Source organism: Peromyscus leucopus, chromosome 8b (assembly GCF_004664715.2).
Source record: "Peromyscus leucopus breed LL Stock chromosome 8b, UCI_PerLeu_2.1, whole genome shotgun sequence".
NCBI classification, from domain to species: domain Eukaryota; kingdom Metazoa; phylum Chordata; class Mammalia; order Rodentia; family Cricetidae; genus Peromyscus; species Peromyscus leucopus.
Window position 1 is genome coordinate 106,406,396 of NC_051086.1, and position 23,726 is coordinate 106,430,121.

Sequence of the window (23,726 nt, forward strand, 5' to 3'; positions counted from 1 at the left end):
TCAGGACAGTTCCAAGGTGGCTGAGATGGTCCACCATCTTATACCTCTAGTACATGTGAAATCCGAGAGTATGTTTAAGGGGTATCAGGGATTATTAAGACATGAAATGGAGAAATACACTCATGAATATGGTAAAATCCAGTTGCAGAGTCCTTGGAAAGCTGGGGACCGATCACACACTGCTTCACACCACCTGACCCGGTCTTCACCACCCAAGAGAGCACACCACTCGACTCCCTCAGCTTTTAAGGGGTCACATCCACAAACAGAAAACCATGCCCTAGCATTTGTACCCCCAAAGTCACTGGCAGAGCAAATTCCCACAACAAACATACATCTAATAATGCTTTGGTATGCCACGTATGTATACTGCTCCTAGAGCTCAGCAATGAAAAGACAACTCAAGTAAACAGTGAGCAAAGAGTTGAACAGATACTTCTCCAAAGAGACACATAGCCAGAAAGTACATAGAAGGTTCAACATCATTAACCATTTGGAAATACAAACAAAACCACAATGAGATACTTCACACTCACAAGAATGGTTATAATAGTAGTTACATAAGAAAATAACAAGTGACAGTATATAAATAAACTGGAACCACTGGAAAGTATAAAATAGTATAATTAGTGAGATTAACAGTTTGGCAGTTCCTCAAGATGATTAATATAGAACTATATAAGGCATATGCTCAATAGATTTAAAAAACAATGTTCATATACTCAAAAAAATTGAAAAATCAGTGTTCAAACAAAAGCTTATACAAAATATTTGTATGGGCACCACTGATATGAATTTCCAAGTGGAAAAATCTAAATGCCTATCAACTGATAAAATGGATACAACTGAATTATTCTCTAATAAGGAATGAAGCATTGGTATGTTATAATAGATGAACATTAATAAAACTGTGGTTAAGGAACTAAATCAGTTACATCAGTACATACTATGGTTGCATTGATACTAAATGTCCAGAACTGACAAATCTGTAGACATAAACTACATCAATGATTGCCCTGGACCAGAAGTAACTCATACACTTAAGAGAATGCCATACATCCAAGATCAATGCACTACCAGATTTGGTATCTGATAAAGGCTGATTCCTGGTTCATTGAGGTTATTTTCCCTTCATCCTCACACAGGAGAAGGGTAAGGGTTATTTGGGGCCTCTCCTATAAAGCACTAATCCCATTCTCATTTGTGAGTCTCCACCCCCATGACCCCATCACCTCTCAAAGGCCATACCTTCTAAAGCCTACACATGAATTAGGTCCAACTACAAATTGGGAGTGGACATAAACATTGAGACAGCAATAAATCCTTACCAAAGAATGAGAAACTGGCTGGATGGGAGGCAGAGGCAGGCAGATCTCTTTGGGTTCAAGGTCAGCCTGGTCTACACACTGATTCCACGCCAGCCAGGATTATGCAGTCAGATCCTATTGAGAGAGTGAGAGGGGGAGAGAGAGAGAGAGAGAGAAACTGATGTCCACTTGGTTCTCAGTAGACAACAACCTAATCACCAGACCTGAAGATTATCAGAATGCTTTTCTTCACCAGGATACTTTTCTCCAGACTGGAACAATATGAAACCATTTAAGTTTATAGGTTGATAAGAAACCATAATTATAATTTAGTATGTTACCTCCTCTGGGAGAATGAGAGTCATGGCCTCCAATGACTACAGAGATGCCAGAATCTTCCAGTTTCCCCTTCCATTTTTCAATGATGATCCTAGACTTGTCCTGTAAGTGTGACACTGCAGGTCAGGAAACTTCCCTTTAATGTGATTTGTAAAGCATTAGGTCACCCAACAACTGGCCCATAAATACCTTGCTGGCATCATTAAAAACAGAGAGCTCCATGGTGCCTTCAAAGTCTTGCTGTAAAACAGACGCCAAGCACTCATCCAACCACTGTTCGGCATTGTGCACTGGGAGGATAATGGACTAGAATTCAGAGAGATGGGTTAATAAACAGCCACGGGGAACTGCACTCCCTTCAGCATCCATGAGATGGTTACCAAAAGACAAGGGTCTGGCCTGCAGAAGGCCTAGAAGCAGGCCTCATGGTAAGGCATGCCCAACAAACCAAAGATACCTGTTTCTCCTCTCTAAGCTCCTGACAATCATTTGACCCATAAGACTTAATAGCTGTTAGGTTCCCCTCAAGTTCTTGATGCTTTTAAAAAGTTATTTCATTTATTCATCTGTTATCGTATATGTACGCATGACAATGGGAAAGGTGGAAAGTGTCTTTACCCATCAATCTATCTATCTCCATTCCCCACTAGATACTTCTGAAAGGAGAAAAAAACCTGAAGAACATCAAAATGCCTTTCCAGCTCAGTGATAAATTCATGATTTTAATCCCTAGGCAAAAGCATCATCATTCTGATTAAACATCTTTCCCCTGCTCATGAGAACCAGCCCTTGACTAGACGGCAAACCCACCCTTAGAAAAACTCCAACAGAGTGACCCCCTTCATATTTCTGAACAGCTAATCAAACAGCCAAGCTGGACCAAGAGGGCATGTAGAGGCCCTTAATCTTTGTTCTATACTTGAATTCAGGAACCAGCACTTTTCCTCAGGGAGTATCATAAAGTCAAAAGTTTCTAAAGTGGTATGAAATAAAAATCACTAAAACTTGATGATCAAAAGAACAGTTGTCATAGGAACTGTCTTAATTTTATATAATACAGTAAGCAATAAAGAATAGCCATAGAAATTAACAGTCAGTGTCACCCTTGAGTTAATATGCAAAAACAAAAATGGACAAGTTTCTGAGAAGGGAAACCAATAGGTTAGGTAGGTGTGAACATATACATACATATATGCACATGTTGTATAGCTATAAATAACACAGACAATAGCTACATAATCTCTACAGATATGGCCTACATACAATATAGAAAATATCTATACAGATAACTATAGATAACATCTACACATAATTACATTTTAAAATTACTGAATCTGAACATAGTTATAAAAAACTTACAAATGAATAGAAGACAAAATTTACTAAGTTCTTTACAAATGAAATGCTCTTTGAGGAGCTGGTGTTCCAAAAGTGGCATTTCATCCTGTTTGTGTTTGCTCTGAAAACAAATGCCTAAAGACTTTTTATTTATTATTTGAGCTTCTGGGGATTGAACCCAGGGCCTTACATGTGCATGTCAGAGTTATACCTGAGTCCTCTGGACTTGCTTTGTAAAGAAAAAGAACATTTTCACTTTTTTCAAGACCTACAAGATTTAAAGTCAAGAAGGATGTGGTAACTCATTTGTTATCAGTAAGTGTGATGTGGAGGCCAGGTTATTTCAAAGTCATCCTCAGCTACATGTGTTGCAGGACAGCCAGAGCTACAGTAGACTTTAATAATAAAAAGAAGGGTTATAATGTGAATTTTTTTTTTACAACGTTAGGCCTTGATTTACCTATTCCTAATTTCAGTAAAATTGGCATGAAAAATACAACCCACTTGACGCTGAGCCTGTGAACCACACCTACAGTGAATGTGTCCTGGCTCCTGACATTCAATCCACTAGCTCGGTTATGTGGGATAGGTGTGGCATGCTGGGGAAGCGATCGGGGCTAAGCGAGTGGGGGTGGGGGCGACAGTGTACTGGGCAAGTAGGTGTGTAGGTTAGTGTACGGTAGGAGCTCCGGCAGGACCGCCATCTGTACACATGTACAGGAAAGGGTGGGAGCCCTCTAAGCTGAGGTTCCTGAACCCGTGGCAGCGTTCCGGAAAGACCCTAGCGGCTGCAGGCCTAGAAAAGGATAATTACTGGGTCCGGAGGGAGGAAAAATCTACAGAAGGGACGAGGGAGCGGGGCCGTGTCTCACCCCGCCATACCTACCACTAAGGCCTGCGGGCTGTGCCCAGTGGCGTCCTTGCGGAGCTGCATGGCATGGCTCCACCGCCCTTCTTCCGCACGAGCGTCCTGCTTAGGCAGCACAGCAAGCACCGGGAGGCGGTGCAGAGACTGGACCACTTCTGATTGGCGCAGTGCCACGTGGATCGCTAGGAACTAGCCACTTGCGGGTTTCGGGCTGTGCAGGGCCAGAAAATGCCTACGTTCTATTGGTGCAGAGACACGTCAGTCAGGAAGGGAAGGCGGTACTCCGAGCAGAGTGCAAAGCGAGGCGGCCTGGACTTGTGAGCTCGACGGACAAGCTGCCAGCCACAGCCTGAGCAGCTAAGGCGGGTCTTGGGTCCGGAGGTGGCCGCAGTCCACACTGAGTGTAGGCGGGGCCGGACCGAGCAAAAGGTCTGTGAGCTCTCCTGGCTTTCCGCCCTTCTCATAGTACTCTCCGATCTTTGCGGCTTCTTGGCTTGCGGAAGTCGTCTTGCCCCACCTGATGGAAATAATCGCAAACTGAAGTCAACAGTCAAACGAATGTTATAAAAATACTTTAGAAACGGGGACCTTTGTGAGAAGCGCCACCCTGTGCGGGTAGGTGATGACTTAAAAATGTAAACCCTACCACCCCAGGTTGAGTCTATATAACTTTATAAGGAAAATGGCAGTAAGTTTAAAACAAATAGGCGACATTTCATCTGAACTGTGTTTGGTACGACTGAGCCGGACAAGGAAGAAGGACCGCGCCCTGGGGGAAGCTCGCTGGACTAGGCTGGGCTGTGTCTGGAGTGGACCAGCAGTAGATAGTTTGTATGGACCCAAGCACTCAAGAGTGTGGCCTGCATTCGGAGGCGCGAAGCTCAGTCAAAGCCAGATGACTGAGTTTCTATGCTGCACAGAAATTCCCCTGCCCAAGGTGTCCTGGAGGTTGATGAGGGAAGGAAGTATTTATTCTATGAGAGTCCCACACTGTGGGAGTCCCACAGTGCCAAAAGGTCTCAGGAAATCACTCTGAAAAGGACAGGTGACAATCTCTGGACTGCATGAAAGATAAGTAACACGCTGGTGGGAGGATGGGAACCCAGATAGAGAGGAGGGTCCTCAGAGAAAACACTGATTACTTATGTAGATAACCCATGTGCATTTCTTTTCCAAACAGTGCTTTTCTGACTTATGCTTGTGCCTGTAGTTTCTCTGAATGGTCATCCCACAACTAGAAGTGTATTTTAAGATGACATATTTTGGTCCTCCACACCCTCCATTTCTGAGGGGTGACACTGAGGTCACCCACTGGCCTTGGCACCAAGCAGCCCTCAAGAGTTTCCACACTTAAAAATAGCAGGAGAAGGGATGGAAGAGATGTCTCAGCGGATAGAGACACTTGCTGCCAAGCCTTAAAACCAACTTTGAGCCCTGGGACCCACATGGTGTCAAGGAGAGAACCTATACCTACGAGTTATTTCCTCATCTCCAAACATAGGCAGTGGCTCACTCACCCACACCCCCAACACACATGCAGAACAACTAAAGAAAATGTATTTAAAAATAACAAACGATCTCAGCAAAGCTTTAGGGGACTGCAGTGCTTTTTGAAAATTTGGTTTTAGATTTATTACTTTATGTATTTGAGTGTTTTTCCTGCATGTATATGTGTCTACCACATGCCTATCTAGTGTCCATGAAGGTCAGAAGAGTGTGTCAGATTCCCTGAGGCTGGAATTACAGACAGTTGTGAGACACCAAGTTGGTGGTAGGTATCAAAATCATGTCTGCAAGATTAACAAATGCTCTTAATTGCCGAGCCAACTCTCCAGCTAAGGAGTGTAATGCTTATGCATTGGAATACTTTCCTGTTTTTCTTTGAAGGAAAGAATCTACAGGGTCCCTGGTAGTTCAGCAAAGGAATCTAGTACCCTTAGCAATCTATCAGCTTGATCTTAGGAAAAGCAGTGGCACCCAACCTCTTTCTACAGCCTGTTCTAGGCACCGCCAAACCTTTTCTTGCCTGTATAAACAGGGTGTTCCCATTCTATCATTAAGCTAGAATAGGGCTATGATAGAACCTCTACAGGTCACTGTGAGAGCTCCCTAACTTACCCCACATAGAAAAGGTGAGCAGGTGACAAGAACTTCAAGAGCTCTGAAAATTAAGTGTGCTTTGGCTAGCACTATGCTTCCTCTCTAACCTAGACTAACCCATTCAGGTTACTACTCTTAAGTGCTCTAAACTGAGATATATGGGCACATCTGTGAGCACCGCTTTCGCATAAAAAATGTTTTCTTTTAAAAACTAAGATCAAAGGCAAAATATCTGTAACTTCTTACAAAGCAAAGCACGATGTCACATACAATATTTTTTACTGAAATTGCATCTTGTCTGGAAAGCCAATGAAAAGTATAAAGCATTAGATGAGATGAATAGAAATACAACCTTATCTTTAAGTCTGACCAAAGCAATCTGAGAATTTGTTTTTAAAGACCTAATGGTCTCAGAATTAATGTGTGGGGAATACTTTCATTTTAAATGACTTAGCTGTAAGTAGCATTTGAATTCCCAGAAGGGGCTGGAGATAAGGGGTCAAAGATAAGGAGGTACATGCAGTTTCTGCACCTTTGTAGCACATGGTGTTTTAAATAGGCAGGAGCTGCTTATATCTCAGTGAGGGGGCTCCAGCTGACCTGAGCATGACAAACACAGCTCTGGCAGGCTTGCCCACTCACCACTCCCTCTTCCTTACTAAAAACCATTAGATTACATTCCTGAAGCTTGCCACCAGGTCTTTTCCCTTATTTGGCCACTTCCTGCTACTGAGGCTGACTACCAAGATCCAGCAGTCAAAGTACTGAAGTCCCGCAGTCAAAAGCTCCCTTTTGATTGCCCTAATTAACATGCCCAATCCAAAACAAACAAACAACATCATCCTAACATGGCATTTCCCCTTTTACCTTTATAAACTGCTATTTGCCTATGGGTCACATCTGTCTCTCTATCCAGAGGCAGTCCTTTGTTCCTCTGGGACACATATTCCTTTCCCCTCCCCCTTGTCCCTTTCCCCTTTCCCTTTTTTTCTCATTCTCTATCTCCTGTCTTTGTCTCTTATTCCCTGAACTTTGTCCTTCTGGAGCAAATCCCCTTTGTGCTGAGAACTTGGTCTTGGGGTGTAATACCGGTCCCTTCACTCACCCTGAAATCTTTTGCAATAAGGAAGTTGTTTCTGCTGTGTCCTCCAACACAGTATGACTAGATGTTCTCTTTTAAAAAAATTATGGTGCCAGGTGGTAGTGGTGCATGCCTTTAAGGTAAGTACTCAGGAGTCAGAGGCAGGTGGATCTCTGTGAGTTCGAGGTCAGCCTGGTCTACAGAGCAAGTTCCAGGATAGCTAAGGCTGTTACACAGAAAAACCCTGTCTTGGAAAAAACAAACAAACAAACAAAAAAACCGACAATTTTTTGAGAGATGGCTCAGAGGTTAAGAGCACTGGCTGTTCTTCCAGAGGTCTGAATTCAATTCCCAGCACCCACATGGAGGCTCACAACCATCTATAATGAGACCTGGCTCCCTCTTCTGGCCTGCAGGGATACATGCAAAAGAACACTGTATACATAACAAATAAATAAATAAATAAAAATAAATAAATAAATAAATCTTAAAGGGGTTGCGGATTTAGCTCAGTGGTAGAGTGCTTGCCTAGCAAGTGCAAGGCCCTAGGTTTGGTCCTCAGCTCTGAAAAAAGAAAAGAAAAGAAAAATGTGTATGGGTGTTCTGCATACATGTATGTATGTGTGGCTCCTCAATAGAAACTCATGTGTTCTAGCTGACACTTCTTTGTTTTGTTTTTTATCATCAAAACTCTATATAAACTAATGTTATTATTATCAGCTAGACAGCACATCTTAAGAAGAAATCATCTTCATAATAAGCCACAGGTAAAAATGCCCAGTAGAATGGGATGTTTCAGTGAGATAAACACATTACATTACAGGCAGTGGAGCTCTCCCCACACCCATTCACACCATGCCAGATACCAGAGAAAGATGGCAGCAGCAGACATGTGAAGGCACAGCAGAAGCAAAAGACTTTCTGGAGTCTGTGGTCTCAGGGCCTTGCCTATCCAAGGTTCACCCATCAGGGATTCGCCTCCTGGTTGGCTGACACCTCGAAATTCAATTGCCACCTGCTGCTCCTCTGACACAGCCATTGGCAGTGAAGATACAAAGGATCCCTCCCCATTCACCCTGGAGTGGCCCTATGTTATTATGTGTTGCCTTGGACTTCTGGATGCAGAGTGTGCTTATGTTTAGTGTTCTATATGACTTTTAGTCTGTATTAGTCTGTTCACTTCTGGCTTTCAGCACACATTGTAGAGTGCTGGTGAGCAGCCTAGCACTGGCTGGCATGTGGGGTAACATCTGGCTTTCAAATAGAGTTTCAAAAAAACACACTGCAGGGCTGGGGGCTGGGTGGCATGGTTTCATGTCCATGGTCTGCCAGTTACTCCAGCAGGGTGGCTAGAGCCCAGAGAGACTCTGGCCCCAGAGAAGGGGAAGGAGGGAAAGTGTCAACAGGAAGCCCTTTTGTGGGTAGTTTTGAATGCTGTCTGTCCTCACTTCTTCGAAGTCCAGCAAGGGTGGGCAGAATGGCTGCCATCTCCCTTGGTGACCACCATCCCCAGATCACTTTCCTGGCCATCTTTCAGCCCAACTCACTTTCACCTGCTCCTGACCCTTCCCAGGATTTCATGATCCCTCTGAGCCCCACAGTCCCACAATCTCCACTCCATAGCGGAGCTCGGAGTAAGCTGAGAGGTTGAAGATCAAACGCCATCTTTAGGGAAGTGGTTAGGGTAACATTTACCAACTGGGCTGGGTGGCAGGTATTCCATCCCTGACTACCCTGCCACTACCCTAGACCTTTTACAAAAAAATTTCACACCTGGCCAGGCAGCACCTGCTCTATTCCCTAGATGGCAGCTTCTAAGGCCAAGTGACAGATCATGTCCTGGTCAACGAGGACCAGTAAATTCTACACATGGTAGAGGCTCAAGGAGTCCTTTCCAGTGGATGCCACCAGATTATGACTTGGAAAAGCATATCCTCCAAGAGGAGAGTATCCAACACAATGTCCCTTTGTGCTGAGTATCTGAGTATCTGGACCTCACTTCTTCCTAGACATCACCTTAAGGATGTAGACACCAGCTGGACTATCCTGGCAAGCTCAAGGACCAGCTAGGCAGAACTCCAGCCTTAAATGTCCTTCTCTGACTTGGAGGATGGGACAGAAGACACTGAACAAACTAGTATGACCAGCATGTGTCAGCATGTGCAGGTGTGTGCAGGTATGGGCCAGGTGTATGAGACCCAGGAAGGAGGAGGAAGGATGGCCCAGGCCCCAGCCCCAGCTTGGGTCAGTCATGCCTGAGGGCTCTGGCACTCATGTTAGTTTTGTGGGAAGGGAGTTTCCGGTGTTTGCTCAGAATGGGTCTGACCAGAATAGCCTGCCCCCAGAGATCCCAGAAAGATTCTATGCTAGTATCTGCAAAGTGAGCATGGCTGCTGGAGCTCCAGCAGTGTATGTAGTGCCCTGCCCCCCCCCATTGTGGAATGCTATTCTCACACTATCCACCTGTCTTGGCTTCACTCAGGTTTTGTTCCTTAATTTTTCTCTGCTTGTGCCACGTGATTTCCATAGCTATAAACAGCTTTGACTTATTTTCCATCCTAAAATTATAATTTAAGTAAGGTTTGAGGATATTTTCCTCTGAAAAGGTGAATTGGGGAAGATAACCTCCTGTGAGTCCCTAGGAGACTCTACTGGCCTTCTTGCCAGCCTCATATTCAAGCACCATGATATAAAGAGCCTCCCACACACACCCAAGGCTCATGCCTTGGGAAGCACTTTCCCTTAGCTAAACCTCATGTGTTTCCTGTACTTCCAAAGTATTCAGGCAGGAAGTACTAAACCTCAGAAGGCAAAAATAGCCAACTCTTCCCCAAGGGCCATGGCCTCCAGACACAGAGCCACTGTGCTGCCAAGCACTGCAATTCTGGGCCTACCAGATCTTGTCATTTTAGATCTGATCTGATACAGGTCCATTCATTTCCAAAAGGACTAACATTAGGCCTCAGTTTGTGACTGCTTTGCTCAGGTGTGATCCTTAGACAAAAACAACCTCTGACAACAAGATGCAACTAGAGCTAATTGTAGCTAGATGAGTGAAGAGAGGCCCTGGTTGGGTCCCATAATCCCTCAAGCTCAGGCTCTAGCCCCTAATTACCAGAGAGACCAACAAGGCATGATGCTGTGGCTGTAGGTGTCTATACCAAGAAAACATCCCTGGAGAGGAGATAGGTCCCAGGAGATTCCTGCCTGTGGACAGCAGTATCAATGTCTTCACCATCTATCATGAGGATTCAGTGCTGAAGGGTTCAGCTCATAGTACAGAGAATGAAGAAAGGGGATTGTCTGCATCCACATTGCAAACTGAATGGGCTAGCATACAGAGCACTGGCTCTGCCACAAGCCCAGGGTTTCATCTTCACTATTACCCATACCCCATAGGGGAAGCAGCAGCCTGAGAATTCAGTGCTCCTTGAAGGCACACACTGGTTGTGGGACCAGACCCACTCCAGGGTTTTGATGGGTCTCAAGGTGCAGAGTACTTTGTAGCATGACTGTCTCCTAACATTGTCCCTGCTGTGGTTGCCCATGGTCTAGATAAGGACACATGTATTGTTGTGGGATCAGGATCCAGAGAATAAGCCATCCAAAACAGAGGGAAGGGTGGCTAGGGGGCAAGGCCTGAGACTGAAGCACTGCTTCTATTGCAGAAGTAATGCACTTTTACTATACAAAATACAGACAAGCCTACAACAAAGAAATACTGATTAACACAGGGGTGGATGTGAGGATGTCCTAAAGTTCCACATATAGGAAGTGGCAGCTGGGTGGTGGGATGTGTAGGGTCCTGGGAACTAAACTTGGTGTTCTTAGAAATGAATGACCCTGGGCCATGGACTGCTGAGGTGAAATCTAATTCCTGAGAGTGTAGCTAATAAAGTGAGGTATCTACAACTTGGATATCCTCAGGGAGGAATGGCTCCACAGATGTTTTTGACAAATGGCCTACAGTCCATTCACTCAGAATTGTCCTGAGATGGGCTGGATAGGAGAGCCTCCTTGAGTATCCAGTGCTTCTGGACTTCAGTGTGACACAATAAGAAATATGTATTTAGTCTCTGTCCTTGTTCCCAACTCAGCCCTGAATTTGGAATTTCCTGGACAATGGAGCATCTTTTGCTTTAATGAGAAGACACCTAAACAATGAGGCTGAGTTGGTCGGCATGTGAGGGTACCAGAAGGGTACAGCCCAATTTCATGGGGACAGAAGGTCCTGTTCTTAGGATTCTTGGTACTAAACTATACTTATCATCTGGCTGCTTATCTATATCCTTTTTCTGTGTCCCTTAGAATAAACTTGAAATGCATTCCCTGAGTTATGTGAGCCTGACAGCAGATTATATGGGGTGCTAAGTGAGGCAAAAACATGGGGACTGTATGGGTCTGGTATCTATGATAGTGTCCAAAGTGAGGTTTATGATACCAAGCTAGGGTGACTGCCAGAAGTTATTTTTTTCAGCTGCCCACAACTCCTCATAAAATTTGAAGTCTCTGACCCTCTCTCCCTCTGAGATCTGCACTATTTAGGGGAGCAGACATTAAGGAGAAAGAAAAGGAAGTTAAGTTACCCAAAACCATAGGCTAGTGAGCAGGATATAGGCTTTCTAGTTAGCATTTGCTTAGGTGCCCCTTGCCACAGGCCTCTCTGATGACCTCCAGCAATCAGGGAGTCTGACACTTCATAGACCCCCAGGGAAATCAGGGTGGCCCTGGGAAGATAGCAGTCTACCTGCAGCAAGCCCAGTCCTACTCAGTTTTAGGGGAGGGATAATCCAGCCAAGCTGATGAGAGACCCTTCAGTTGTTCATGGGCTGTTCTGTGGCCCTCACCCAGCTCTGCAAAGATCCCACCCAGTCTACCCCAAGGCCCTTTGCAAATGCCCCAGGCCCAGTACAAAGCCAAAATCTGTTCTTGAACCAGGAAACCTTGAGTCTTGGGTGCCACCCTAGAATTTATAGCCATGCCTCTGATTTGTTTAATACATCTATGATTTATAGGCCTCTTCACATTTACAAATCTCAGGAGAAAGTGCAAATTTGTTCCTCAAGAGTGTCCCCTCCCAATCCATGTGTTACAAATTTTATCCCCAAAATCACACATGTGTTGATGGTATTTAAAGGTTGGAATGAGGCAGGACAGAAAGGAAGGGAAAATAAAAGGGTTATGAGAAGGGAAAGAGTCCATCACCCTGACTGGGAATCAGGGGACTCTCACAAATACCATTTTTTGTGTGACCAAAATATAAGGATTCCCTTGCCTTTTTTTTGACCTGTTTCCATTTTATCAGCCTGTATATTTATATACACTCAGAAACCATCTATGATCTCATTTACTAAATAACAATTCCTTAGAATTTTTGGTATAATAAGTATGCCCAAACATTTTATTTATCTTTTTTTAAAAAGATTTTTATTATGTATACAGAAGAGGGTGTCAGATCTCATTACAGATGGTTGTAAGCCACCATGTGGGTGCTGGGAATTGAACTCAGGACCTCTGGAAGAGCAGTCGGTGCTCTTAACCTTTGAGCCATCTCTCCAGCCCCGTTATTTATCTTTTAAACACCTTGAACAATAAAACTTCAAAGGCCACCAAAACCATATATTTGATGTTCTCATGGGTTGGATAGATGACTCTGTGGTTAAGAGCACTGGCTATTCTTCCACAGGACCTGGGTTCAATTCCCAGCACCCACATGGCAGCTCACAACTGCCTGTAACTCCAGTTCCAGTGGATCTGACACCCTCACACAGATATACATGCAGGCAAAACACCAATGCACATAAAATAAAAATAAATAAATAAAGCTAAAAAATGTCTTACATTCTCCTCTAACATCTTTCTCTCCCTCTTAATGCTGATGCTTAAAACTGTATGAAAACTTTTTTTTTTTTTTTTGAGACAAGATCTCCCTATTTATCCCATGTTGGCCTGGAACTCACTATGTAGCTCAGGTTAGCTTTAAACTTGACAATCCTGCCCCACCTTCCCAGCAATTAACTTTTCCTTAATAAATTTTGAGTTTGCTTCATACTGTTTCATTTTGTAATTCTTTTCTGTGGTGCAAGTCAAGAATCCTAGCTTCACTTAAGTACTGGTCTCTGAAAATAACTCCTCAGGCTGGCGGCATCGGGCCATGTTTCCCATTGCTGCTGTCAGGGCTTTGGGAGGCAATTAGGATTAGATGAGGTTATCAGAGTATGATCAATAGTAGCATTGGTGACTTATAGGAAGCAACAGAAGATGAGCTTGATAGCATGTATTTGTAGTCCCAGCTACTTGGCAGACTGAGGTAGAAGGATCATTTGAGCTAGGAGTTCAAGTCTAGCCTGGACAATATAGCAAGGCACTAAAGAAAAAGGAGGAGGAGGGAGAAGCTGCTGCCCCCACCCCAGCAGGCAACATTGTCTGTTTCATTGTGTGATATATTCACTATCTGACAGCACAAGCCTACATCAGATGCTGATGCCACAGCTTCTAGAACCATGTGACAAATAAACTTCAATTATTTTTAAGTCACCCAGGCCATAGTGTTGTAACCACAGAAAATAGACTAAATAGGTAGGTTTGTTGAGTGGCTGGTGGAAGAACAAATCTTCAGACCCAGCAGACTGGCAGGAGCCACAGTGTTTGGGGACAGATAGTCCTTTCTATCCATTGGTAGTGTACAGGGTTGCTGGTCATCACTTTATTCTTATGTGCCCTTAATTAACAAAGCAGAGCATTAATTTTGACAGGAGGCATAGCACTGGTGAAAATACTAGATACTATCCATTCTAACAGAATAGTAAAACTTTAAAGTTCACAAAGAAGCAAAGCCAAACTCCCTTGCAGAGCAACAGCTGAGAAGTTTGATTTTGGTGCTTCACACAGGGCAACCAGTCACCTGAAAAGCCAGAGGCATTGTAGCCTCCAAGTCAGTCCACTCATTTAGCCAGGGGGAGAGGGCAGCCCATCCAGCTTCCAACACAGGTATCCTCAAGAGGAAATGGTGTGAGTTGAGAGTATAGAATTATCTGACATCTGAAGTGCTCTGTCACCCAACAAAACTGTGTGAAGCTAGGTACCCAGGCCCAGGACACTGGTCTCAGTCACCAGGAACCACAGAACAATAATATAAACCATGGGAGAGCTCAGAATACTATCTGACCTTACCATGTCAGCTGATAAAAATAACCAGATAATACAAACCATTGTACAGGCCTGGGATAGGCAATTTCTATGTTATTGTGTGAGATCGACTCAAAAAGCACTTTGAACATTTTGAGTGATTTTGACATTCTCTTCTCTAACTGTATGTAGGTACACACAGCCTTGGTTTCTAGATTTGTTGTAGAGAGAAATTTTCCTGGAATTCATTTGTTCATTCCTAGCACCAGCCCAGCACTGAGCAGCTACCATGCCACATGCCAGCAGAACATTTTTGGAGCTTGTATACCGGAGAAGCAGATAAACATTGGCTCTCAGATTCCACAGTAAAAGAAAAAGTAGGAATCATAACCTCCCAGCATGAAGGGTTCTGTGCCTCATGTTTGTGGCTTCTGTGGTAACTGGGCCAGAATTGTTTGGGTATGGAGCCACCTTCAATCTTGGGAATAAGGAGCATGCTTAGCCCTCTTCTTGAGGAGTTAGTCCCCAAATGTTTCAGGGTCTGTTGTGAGGAGCCAGCTTCTTCCTCCCTGCTGCCTGTGATACTTCCTGGCCCCAGAATTCTGGACCCACATCAGCAACCAGCTCACGTGATTGTTGGCCTCCATCAGCCAAAGGGGACTTGGCAGTGCACAAAAAAGACCCTGTCCCTGCCCCCACAGAGCCAACAGTTTGGAGACAGTGTTGGAAGATCCTTAATAGAAGGACTTCCTGTAGAAGGGAAGAGCAGACAGTGGGCTTGGGGAGATAGCAGAGGTGGAATGACCTAAAGCCACTCTCAAATGACACCTGTCATCTGAGGAGGACTGATTTGATATTGTCTTAGTTAGGGTTTCTATTGCTGTGACAAAACACCGTGACCAAAGGCAACTTAGGGAGGAAAGGATTTATTTCAGCTTATAGTTCCACAGTAAAGTCCATCACTGAGAAGTCATGGCAGGAACTCAGACAGGGCAGGTATCTGATGGCAGGCACTGATGTAAAGGCCTGCCTGGGAGGTGTGCTGCTTACTGGCTTGCTCTTTGTGGTTTGCTCAACCTGCTTTTTTTATAGCACCCAGGACCATCTTCCCAGAGGGGGCACTACCCGTAGTGGTCTGGGCACTCCCATATCAATCACCAGTCAAGAAAATGTACCACAGACTTGCTCACAAGCCAGTCTTATGGAGGAATTTTCTCAGTTAAGATTCCCTCTTCCTACGTATGTCCTAGCTTGTGCCAAGGTGATATAAAACTAGCCAGCACAGATATGTAGTTTGGAATGGTGTTCCTGGAAAGTGTGGGGGTAAGGGGAAACAGGAAAAGCACACAGGCAGCTATGCCCAGCAGACTTGTAGCCTGGAATTACCATGGAATGGCTTTTCTTTGGGCCCAGGAGTTTGTGAGTGAGTCTGAGTCCCTATACCTATCCATTCATGTCGCCCCTTCATGCTTACAGGACTCCCTATGGTACAGCGCCTTCTAATCAGTGTCCTCACTGCAGCCGTATCTTTCCCTCCATGCCGTGGCAGTGACAATAGGGATAAACTTACTTTATATCAGAGAACAGCCACAGATAGATTGTATTTGCCAGTGGCAGCCTATATCATCAACTCTGTGACCCCAGTATGTTGGAAAGTTCTCTAGGGCAACTTACCCAGCATCTCAGGGACTTGGCTGGACCTTGCTCTTGAGTGGATGTCCAGGAATGTTTGAGGACTCAGGGTGATCCTGGTGACACCTGCTTCCACTTCCATAATGACTTGACCATTGAGGATAACCTGAAATTATGTAATATACTACAGACCATTGGGAAGCAAGGGACTAAAAATGCTCACAGACAAACTGGAGAGGAACAAGGGACAGGCTGGTGGCTACACAGGCTAACAACCTACAGTCTGCCTCCTGGTAGTAAGGCTATTGCCATGCACTATGGTAACCAGGTATGTCACATGCCTTAGGTGATTTAGCTTTTGTCAATGGGGGCCCCTAATTTGCAATAAGGTACACAAGTTTATGTGGGCACAATGGCTAGGGTCACTAGGTCAGGACCCGGCAGAGCTAAGAAGGAGGTCCTGGCTTCATTCTCTATCCCACGCTCCTGTATAGTGGCAGCCTTTCCTACTAGCTGGTGCAGCTATGGATCAAAGAGGTTTCAACAAAACCTCTTGTTTTGGCACTGTCCTGGATGCAGTGGAGCTGCAAGTTATTTGGTGCTGAGCTTCCTTCTCAGCAAATCCCTCTGTGAGGTCAGGGACTGCTAAGGAAGATCCTGAAGCAGTTTCCCTCGGACGTCTCATCAGAAGTGGAGGCTGTCAACCTAAGATCACTTTGACAGCTACAATAGCAGCACTTTCCCTCCTGAGGTCTCAGGGAACATCAAGTTGCCCCCAGAATCTCTGACCTCCCACCCCTCCTCCATGCTCTCTGTTGTTGACTGATCCCAGCTCTTTCTCTTACATGCAAACTTTTGTGAACATGCCTATTCATATTAATGAGTTCCATAAATTTATCATTTGTAGCTCATGTGAGACACCTATCTGCTCACATTTTAGAGAATAATGTCTCATTGAATATAGAAGGTTGTTAATTTTAGGCCACTTCTGTCCCTCTATCAAACAGACTGCTCAAGTTAGATGGATAATTATCTTGCTATACCCAATATAACTCTGAAGGGACCTCCCATCTATACTTGAATTATCCTAGAACTAGAGAGGCATCTAGCTTTTAACATCTCTAAACTATCCTCAAGTGCTATGTGCACAACAGGGTAGTTCCTTTTGCAAGTCAAAATACTTCTAGGTTCTTCTTTCCAAACTGGGTCAGGCTCCTTCAGCAAGCTGGGCCTACCCTGTGTCGTTATCCTGATTCTAGAGGTGGTCTTGGTTGGTGTTGCTGGTTGGATCTTGTCAACTTGACACAAATCTAGACATATCCAGGACGAGGGAATCTTAACTGATAAAATACCTCTATAAGACTGGCCTATAGGCAAGTCTGTAGAGCATTTTCTTGCTTAATGATTGATGTGGAAGAACCCCACCCATTGTGGGCAGTGCCATGGCTGGGTAGGTGGTCCTGGATGGTATAAGAGATCAGGTTGAACATGCCAGTAAGTAACACTTCTCCATGGTTTTTGCTTCAGTTCCTGTCTCCAGGTTCCTTTCTTGAGTTCCTGCCCTGACTTCCTTTAATGATAAACTGTGATGTGGAAATGTAAGTGAAATGAACCCTTTGTCTCCCAAGTTCTTTTTGGGCATGATGTTTTATCAGAGCAATAGAAAGCCAACTAAGACAGTGAGTGGCTAGATGGGCCCAGGGCTCAGGATATCTGCAAAATCCTACCAATTATATCACCCAGGCTCAATACCCACTCTCCCCCCAAAGTCTCAGGGGACTTAAGCCTCTTATTTCAGACCTCTTATGAAAAGGCCTTTTGCACTCCATATCTTTTCTCTTCAACACCCACATCCTAGCAGTTAAAAACAAAACAAAACAATAAACAAAACAAAACAACCCTATGGAATCCACTGCTTGGCAGTGGTTCACCTTCACCCCATAGTACCTAATCCCTATGATCTCCTCTCCAACATCTCCTCAGGAACCTCTCATTTTTCTGTCTTTGACCTCCAGGATGTCTTCTTTTACACCCTCCTTGACCCTGAGTAACAAAATATCTTTGTTTTTACTTGGACTGACCCAAACACCCACCTTTCTATCCAACTTACTTGGACTGTCCTACCCCAGGGGTTCCAGGACAGCCCACATCTATTCAGCCAGGCTTTGGCCTCTGACTTACTCTCTCTGTCTCTTCCTAAATCCAGGCTTATACAATACATAGATGATCTTTTCCTCTGTAGACCATCTCTATAAATTAGCCAGCCAGACATCTCTACTCTGCTAAACTTTGTGTATTGACAGGGATACAGGGTCTCATCTTCTAAGGTCCAGCTGTCCACCCCTCAGGTTACTTATCTGAGGCTAGCTATTACTCCAACTCACAAAGCCACTATACTAGATAGAAAACATGCAATTCAGTCATGTCACAGTTCCCACCACCAAGAACGAAATTCTGTCCTTCCCAAGGATGACTGATTTCCTATGCTCTTGAATCCACTTTCTCCCTTTTTGCTCACCCCCTATATGAAGCAGCCCTTGGCCCCTCACACAAACCCCTCCTTGCCCCCATTACCAAGCCCTTTCATAAGGGCCTTCCTCCAGGCTCCAGCCCTACACTTACACTTAACTCACTCCTTCTCTTTCTATATTACAGAAAGTGAGGGATATGCCCTTAGGGTCCTGGGTCACCAATTGGGACCTTCTTTTGCACCTGTTGCATACTTAAAAAAATTGGACTATACTATCCAAGGATGGACACCTTGCCTGTGAGCTCTGGCCACAGACAAACTTCTTATATGCAAATCAAAGAAGTTAATTTTCAGGTCACCTATTACTGTCTTCTCTCCCCACCATCTGTTCTACCTTCTAACATACAAGGGTCTCTAAACTACCCCCTTCTAGACTTCTCTCTCTTCAGATAGCTTTGGTAGAGGATACCACACTTACCTTTCAGCCATGCCCACCTCTCAATATTTCAAATCTCCTTCCCCAATCAATACCAGTATATTCCCCATCTCACTCATACATCAAGACCCTTGAAGAAATACTGGGTTGTCCCACACACATAGATGAGGGAGCCCTATCCCAGGCCACCTACACTTGGTTCACAGATGACAGCTCCTTCCTACATGAAGGGATCTGAAAGGCAAGATGTTTTAGATACCAAGGTGGTTGAGGTATAGGCTCTCCAGCTGGAACCACAAACCAACAAGCCAGACTAATGGCTCTTACCCATGCCTTTCAATTAGCAAAGGACAATCTCTAAACCTTTGTACAGATTCTAAATATGCCTTCCATATTCTCTTGTCACATGCAGCCATCTGGAGGGAGCTTGGAGTACACTGGTCCCATCTCTCTGTCCTCATAGTCATTCCATCTATTGTTTCAGACCTTAACATTCACATATCAGGTACTATATATAACACTCTGTCTGGCTACTTTAGATAATGTTAGTTGTGTGTTCCCTCCTGAGTCAAACTCATGACCACCATTTGTGGTCTTGCCCATTGGTTTAAATCCCTCCCTGACCTTTGACTAGCATTCCAGACTTTCTAGGCCCTGAAAATATGTTGTCCCTTATTCTCTACAAAAGACTGGAATGTCAGGAAACTCCTTGACATAGGGAACAAATGGCTACCTATAGTGCCTAATGGCATACCTGCAAAGGTACCTGTTAGAACCAAATAGACCCAAATCTATCAAAAGGTAGATTCATTAGTTAAAGTAGTTCTACAATATGATAGGGCACTCTATCTGCTCTAAGCAGAACAGGAAGGTTATTATATAGCTTTAAGAAAAAATTATTATTTCTATCCAAACCACTTGGAAACCATTAGAGATAATATGACTGTATGTTATCAGTGGGACTAACTTCTACTATCAGTTTTCCTCTCAGTTCATCCAAGATCTCCAACAGATGAATCAGATCATCCTTACCCTCCAGGGCCAAATAGACTTGCTGGCCACTGCAGTACTACAAAATTGGCAAGGATTAGATCTACTAATAGCAGAGAAGGGTGGCCTTTGCCTCTTCCTCAGGGAGGACTCTTGCTTCTATGTCAACCAGTTGGGTATAGTAAAAGACAAGATCCAACAACTCCCAAAAGATCTCCAAAAAATGTGAGGAACAGCTTGATGTCTCTGGAACTGGATACTACCCTCCTCCTCCTCCTCCTCCTCCTCCTCCTCTTCCTCCTCCTCCTCCTCTTCTTCCTCCTCCTCCTCCTTTTTCCTTTTTCTTTGAGACAGGGTTTCCTTGTGTAGCCCTGGGTCCTGGAACTTGCTCTGTAGACCAGGCTGGCCTTGAACTCAGAGACCATCTGACTCTGTCTCCTGAATGCTGGGGTTAATGGCATGTGCCACCACCACTGGCTTGATACTACTTTTCTTGAACCCCCTTCTCCTCCTATTCTTAATCCTGCCAGTCATACCCTGCCTTATAAACTTCTTGTCTAGATTTCATTAACAATAGATCCAAAAAATTTCTAGCCAGACTTTTAATCAGTTGCTATTAGAGGACTACCAGTCCCTAACCTAGAGGCCTGTAAGGACTTCAACATCCCCATTCAACTGGAAGTAGTCTAATGATCATGTTCCCCCCCTTTGCAACTCCTGATTGTTTATCAGCAGCAAACAAAAAAGAGGGGCCCACCCCTGGGAACTTCCAACTACCAGGTCCTGCCCCCCCCAATACTCTAAGGAGGGTGGTATCCAGTTCCAGTCCTTGCCTCTGGACCACCAGGATACCTTTTCCCTCAGAGCTGTAACACTTACACACTGTATATAAAGATGTGTGATTTTATTCTTCCTACTAATGTGATTTCATTGTTTTCCCCCTCTAAACAGCTTGTGCTACCCTCCCAGGGTCAGGCTCCCTGGAGTTTCCCTTCATGAGCTATGCCTATTCATAACACCCACCCCAATGGCAGTGACACTCTAGGGAAAAGTGTGTATGTGGGTCACCTTCTCCTGTCAGTGCTACAGGAGTATACCCACTAACACTGGCTGTTCCAAGTGTTTCAAAGACTAGTTGTGAGCAGAGCTGGGATAGGGAGTTCCTCTGGACCTAGAGACCTCTGTAGATATCATCTAGCTCCCACAACATGGTGGAAAAAGTGGAGCACCTATGGAGAAGCCAATCTGGTGAAGGGTGAGGAGACTGTAGGGGAGGGAGTCCAGGTCCATAGCATCTATGGCCCAGTTGTCTTTCTTGAGGCTGAATTGACAGCTAGATGCTTATTCCACCATCATAGCCTAAAAGAGAGTTCCTCTGAGCATCCTCATTTTTAAAAATTTGTATAGAGCACAGTATCCCTTCCCCAAAGACAAAGAGAGTAAGGTAGAGACAAAGTTGGAGCCTGGACATCTTGTTTGGAGCCTGAAACTCATGTTGCAGCAAGGGCTGTCTGAACCTGCTGTGGGTCAAAAGTTTTCCATATCCCATTCCAGTGGGGGTGATGCTGAGGAACAGGTGGCTCACTCACAATTTTGAGATCTTGGAAGGACCCTGTCAACCACTCTTGCAATCAGAAATCCATTGGGTTTCCTTAGGTATATCTTCTCTTACTGGCAGGATACAGAGGGCACAGAAGGTATGTAAGGGTCAGAATTACCCCTGCCTGTTTTGCTTAGGTCCAATTTGATGGTATAGGTCACCCCTGTGTCCTGTCATCCCCTCTTTCTCATAGCATCTACCCTACCCAGCCCTCACCTCTGAGGTCTCTGTCCAGCTATTCCCAGCCCTGTTGGACCCTACGGTGGGCTGGGGTGAAGGGTACTGACCCTGCCAAGCTATGCATTTGGGGTATTGGATGCTCCCTCCCTGGGTAGCCATTCCAGTGGCCTCAGGGACAAGGTAGCACACACAGGTAACATATTACCATGTTAGAGACAAAAGACCTGATGCAACTAACATTCTCTGAGCTTCGCTATACCTTTGTCTCCTGACTCAGAGTGGAACCATCTGTCCAGTGGAACCCTCAGGACAGGTGGACTCCAGGTTCTTGCCTTTGTCTCAGAAGTACCCAGCATGAGGCCCTGCCCTGGAATAGCACTTTCATGCCTCCCATTGCTCCAGGGCTGAAGGTCTGACTTCAGCCCCTCTGGGTTGGGACAGCCTCCAGTTACACACTCAGAGTCTATCTTTTCTCTAAAGACATGACTAGATGGGTTGGTGTTATGGGTAGATACAGGACCCACTGACAAATCCTTATTGATGGGAGTTTATGGCCACGCCTGCCAGCTGGGCTGAGTCACTGAGATGTAAGTATTTGTTGTCTGTTGGGGAGGGCCAGCCCTGGTATCCCACCGAGGACCTCAGCTGTGGACTAGAGAAGAGACACCACCAAATCCAGGCCAGCTGGGAAGTTACTGAGCGATGATTACACTATCCATTGTCTCCCTTCCCTACATACAGACAGCTTTCCCACCTTCGATTGAGTCAGGGCTGTGCCCACATATGCACAGTCCAGTCTTCCCAACATGACCAGATCAATAGTCTCTGGGCACTGCAGCGTTTTATGCCTTGGTGGAACTGGAGTTCTATTTAGCACAGGCTGTTTAGGCCTTGTGCAGGATAGTACCAGGCACAGGTGGACAATCTCCCATCCTTTAACTGGTTACAGGACCTGTTAGGGTCTGGAGGTGCTTTCCTATCTAAGAAACTAGACACCACTAACATAGTGGAATGAGTCTTTTTCTCAGCTAAGACATTTCAGGAAAGAAGGGCTTCTATTGGGTGCTAACTTCCTGTTGAATATCTGGAATTATATTATATTACTATTCTGTGATCACAGGTAGGTCAGGCATAAGTGCCTTCTGGGATTCACATGCACATTGAGTACCTGCCAGGTTCCCTGTAGGGTAACATTTGTCCAGGATATCTTTCAGCCAGGCACCAGGCTCCCATGCCAGTTATGCACTCTCAGGAGGATGCTACTGCCCTGAGGCTTCCCCAGCTGTTTAGTGGGACTAGGCTTGGTGAGGAGCAGATAGATGCTCCTTGGCAACTCAGTGTCCAGAGACATCGAAGATGCACTCGTGTAAATTCTAGTCTACTTAGGGCTGGTGTCTGTGTACTGCTTCCCGGTTATGTCACCACACGAGGTGTCTGTGCTCTATCATCCTTGTAGAAAGAACTCTTGCTGTAGTGTTTAGGGCCGAAAGATCATAACCTCTGTGACCACTACATAATTTGGGGATGTGTATGTGTACACAAGATATAAACACAGCCTTCTCACTGGGGAAAGTGGACAGACTGACTACTATGATTTTCTGATGTTTCAGGGCCACATAGAACTTTAGGTGGTGGCTGTATGGAGACATTGCCCTCTCCTTAGGCATCAGGAAGTAGATTCTCTCTGGTCATGAGAATCAGAAGGTTAGACCTTCTGGCTGGTGTCCTATGAGACTACAGGCCTATGTGTACGGGTCACTCAGCCATACCCTAGATTATGGTCACTGTCATGTGGTGGCCCCACCACATTCCACCCTGTTCTCTGAGTTTGTGTTTCATACTTTTACCCAATGCTCTCAGCTACTAACAGCACCAGCTGCCCACACAAGTATCCCTTGCCCCTCAGTTCTCATCCTGGTGCTCAGCTTCTCTACACCGTCTCCTAACCCAGGCAGAACTATCTGACTCCTAACTTCACAGACAACTGCTGATATATATCAGCTATTTCAGATCAGAAATCATGATATGCAGCTTGCCTAGGCTAGATGCATAGATAGCTCTGTAGTCTTCCCCCACAACCCCTGGTTTTTTGAGACAGGATTTCTCTGTGTAGCCCTGGCTGTCCTGGAACTCTGTAGACCTGGCTGGCCTTGAACTTAGAGATCCACCTGCCTCTGCTTCCCAAATTCTGGAATTAAAGGCATGTACCACCACTGCACAGCAATGGCTTGGTATGCTATCACAGATTTCTTTGTCC

General features: G+C 45.0%; 1 protein-coding gene across 3 annotated transcripts in view; it reads right to left on the reverse strand.

Moving 5' to 3' along the window:
* The window catches only part of B3gntl1 (UDP-GlcNAc:betaGal beta-1,3-N-acetylglucosaminyltransferase like 1), a 61,515-nt gene extending 57,513 nt beyond the window's left edge, over window positions 1-4,002 (reverse strand). For 2 of the 3 annotated variants that reach the window (XM_028884975.2, XM_028884973.2), the window contains exons 1-3: window positions 3,871-4,001; window positions 1,836-1,952; window positions 1,649-1,748 (exon numbers count right to left, since the gene is read on the reverse strand). In XM_028884975.2, the coding sequence (XP_028740808.1) occupies window positions 1,649-1,748; window positions 1,836-1,952; window positions 3,871-3,918 (265 nt within the window). In that variant the 5' untranslated portion in view covers window positions 3,919-4,001. Of the gene's footprint in view, window positions 1-1,648; window positions 1,749-1,835; window positions 1,953-3,870 lie in introns of all 3 variants that reach the window. The other variant, XM_028884974.2, reaches the window with a different exon arrangement.
* Window positions 4,003-23,726: the final 19,724 nt, after the last annotated feature.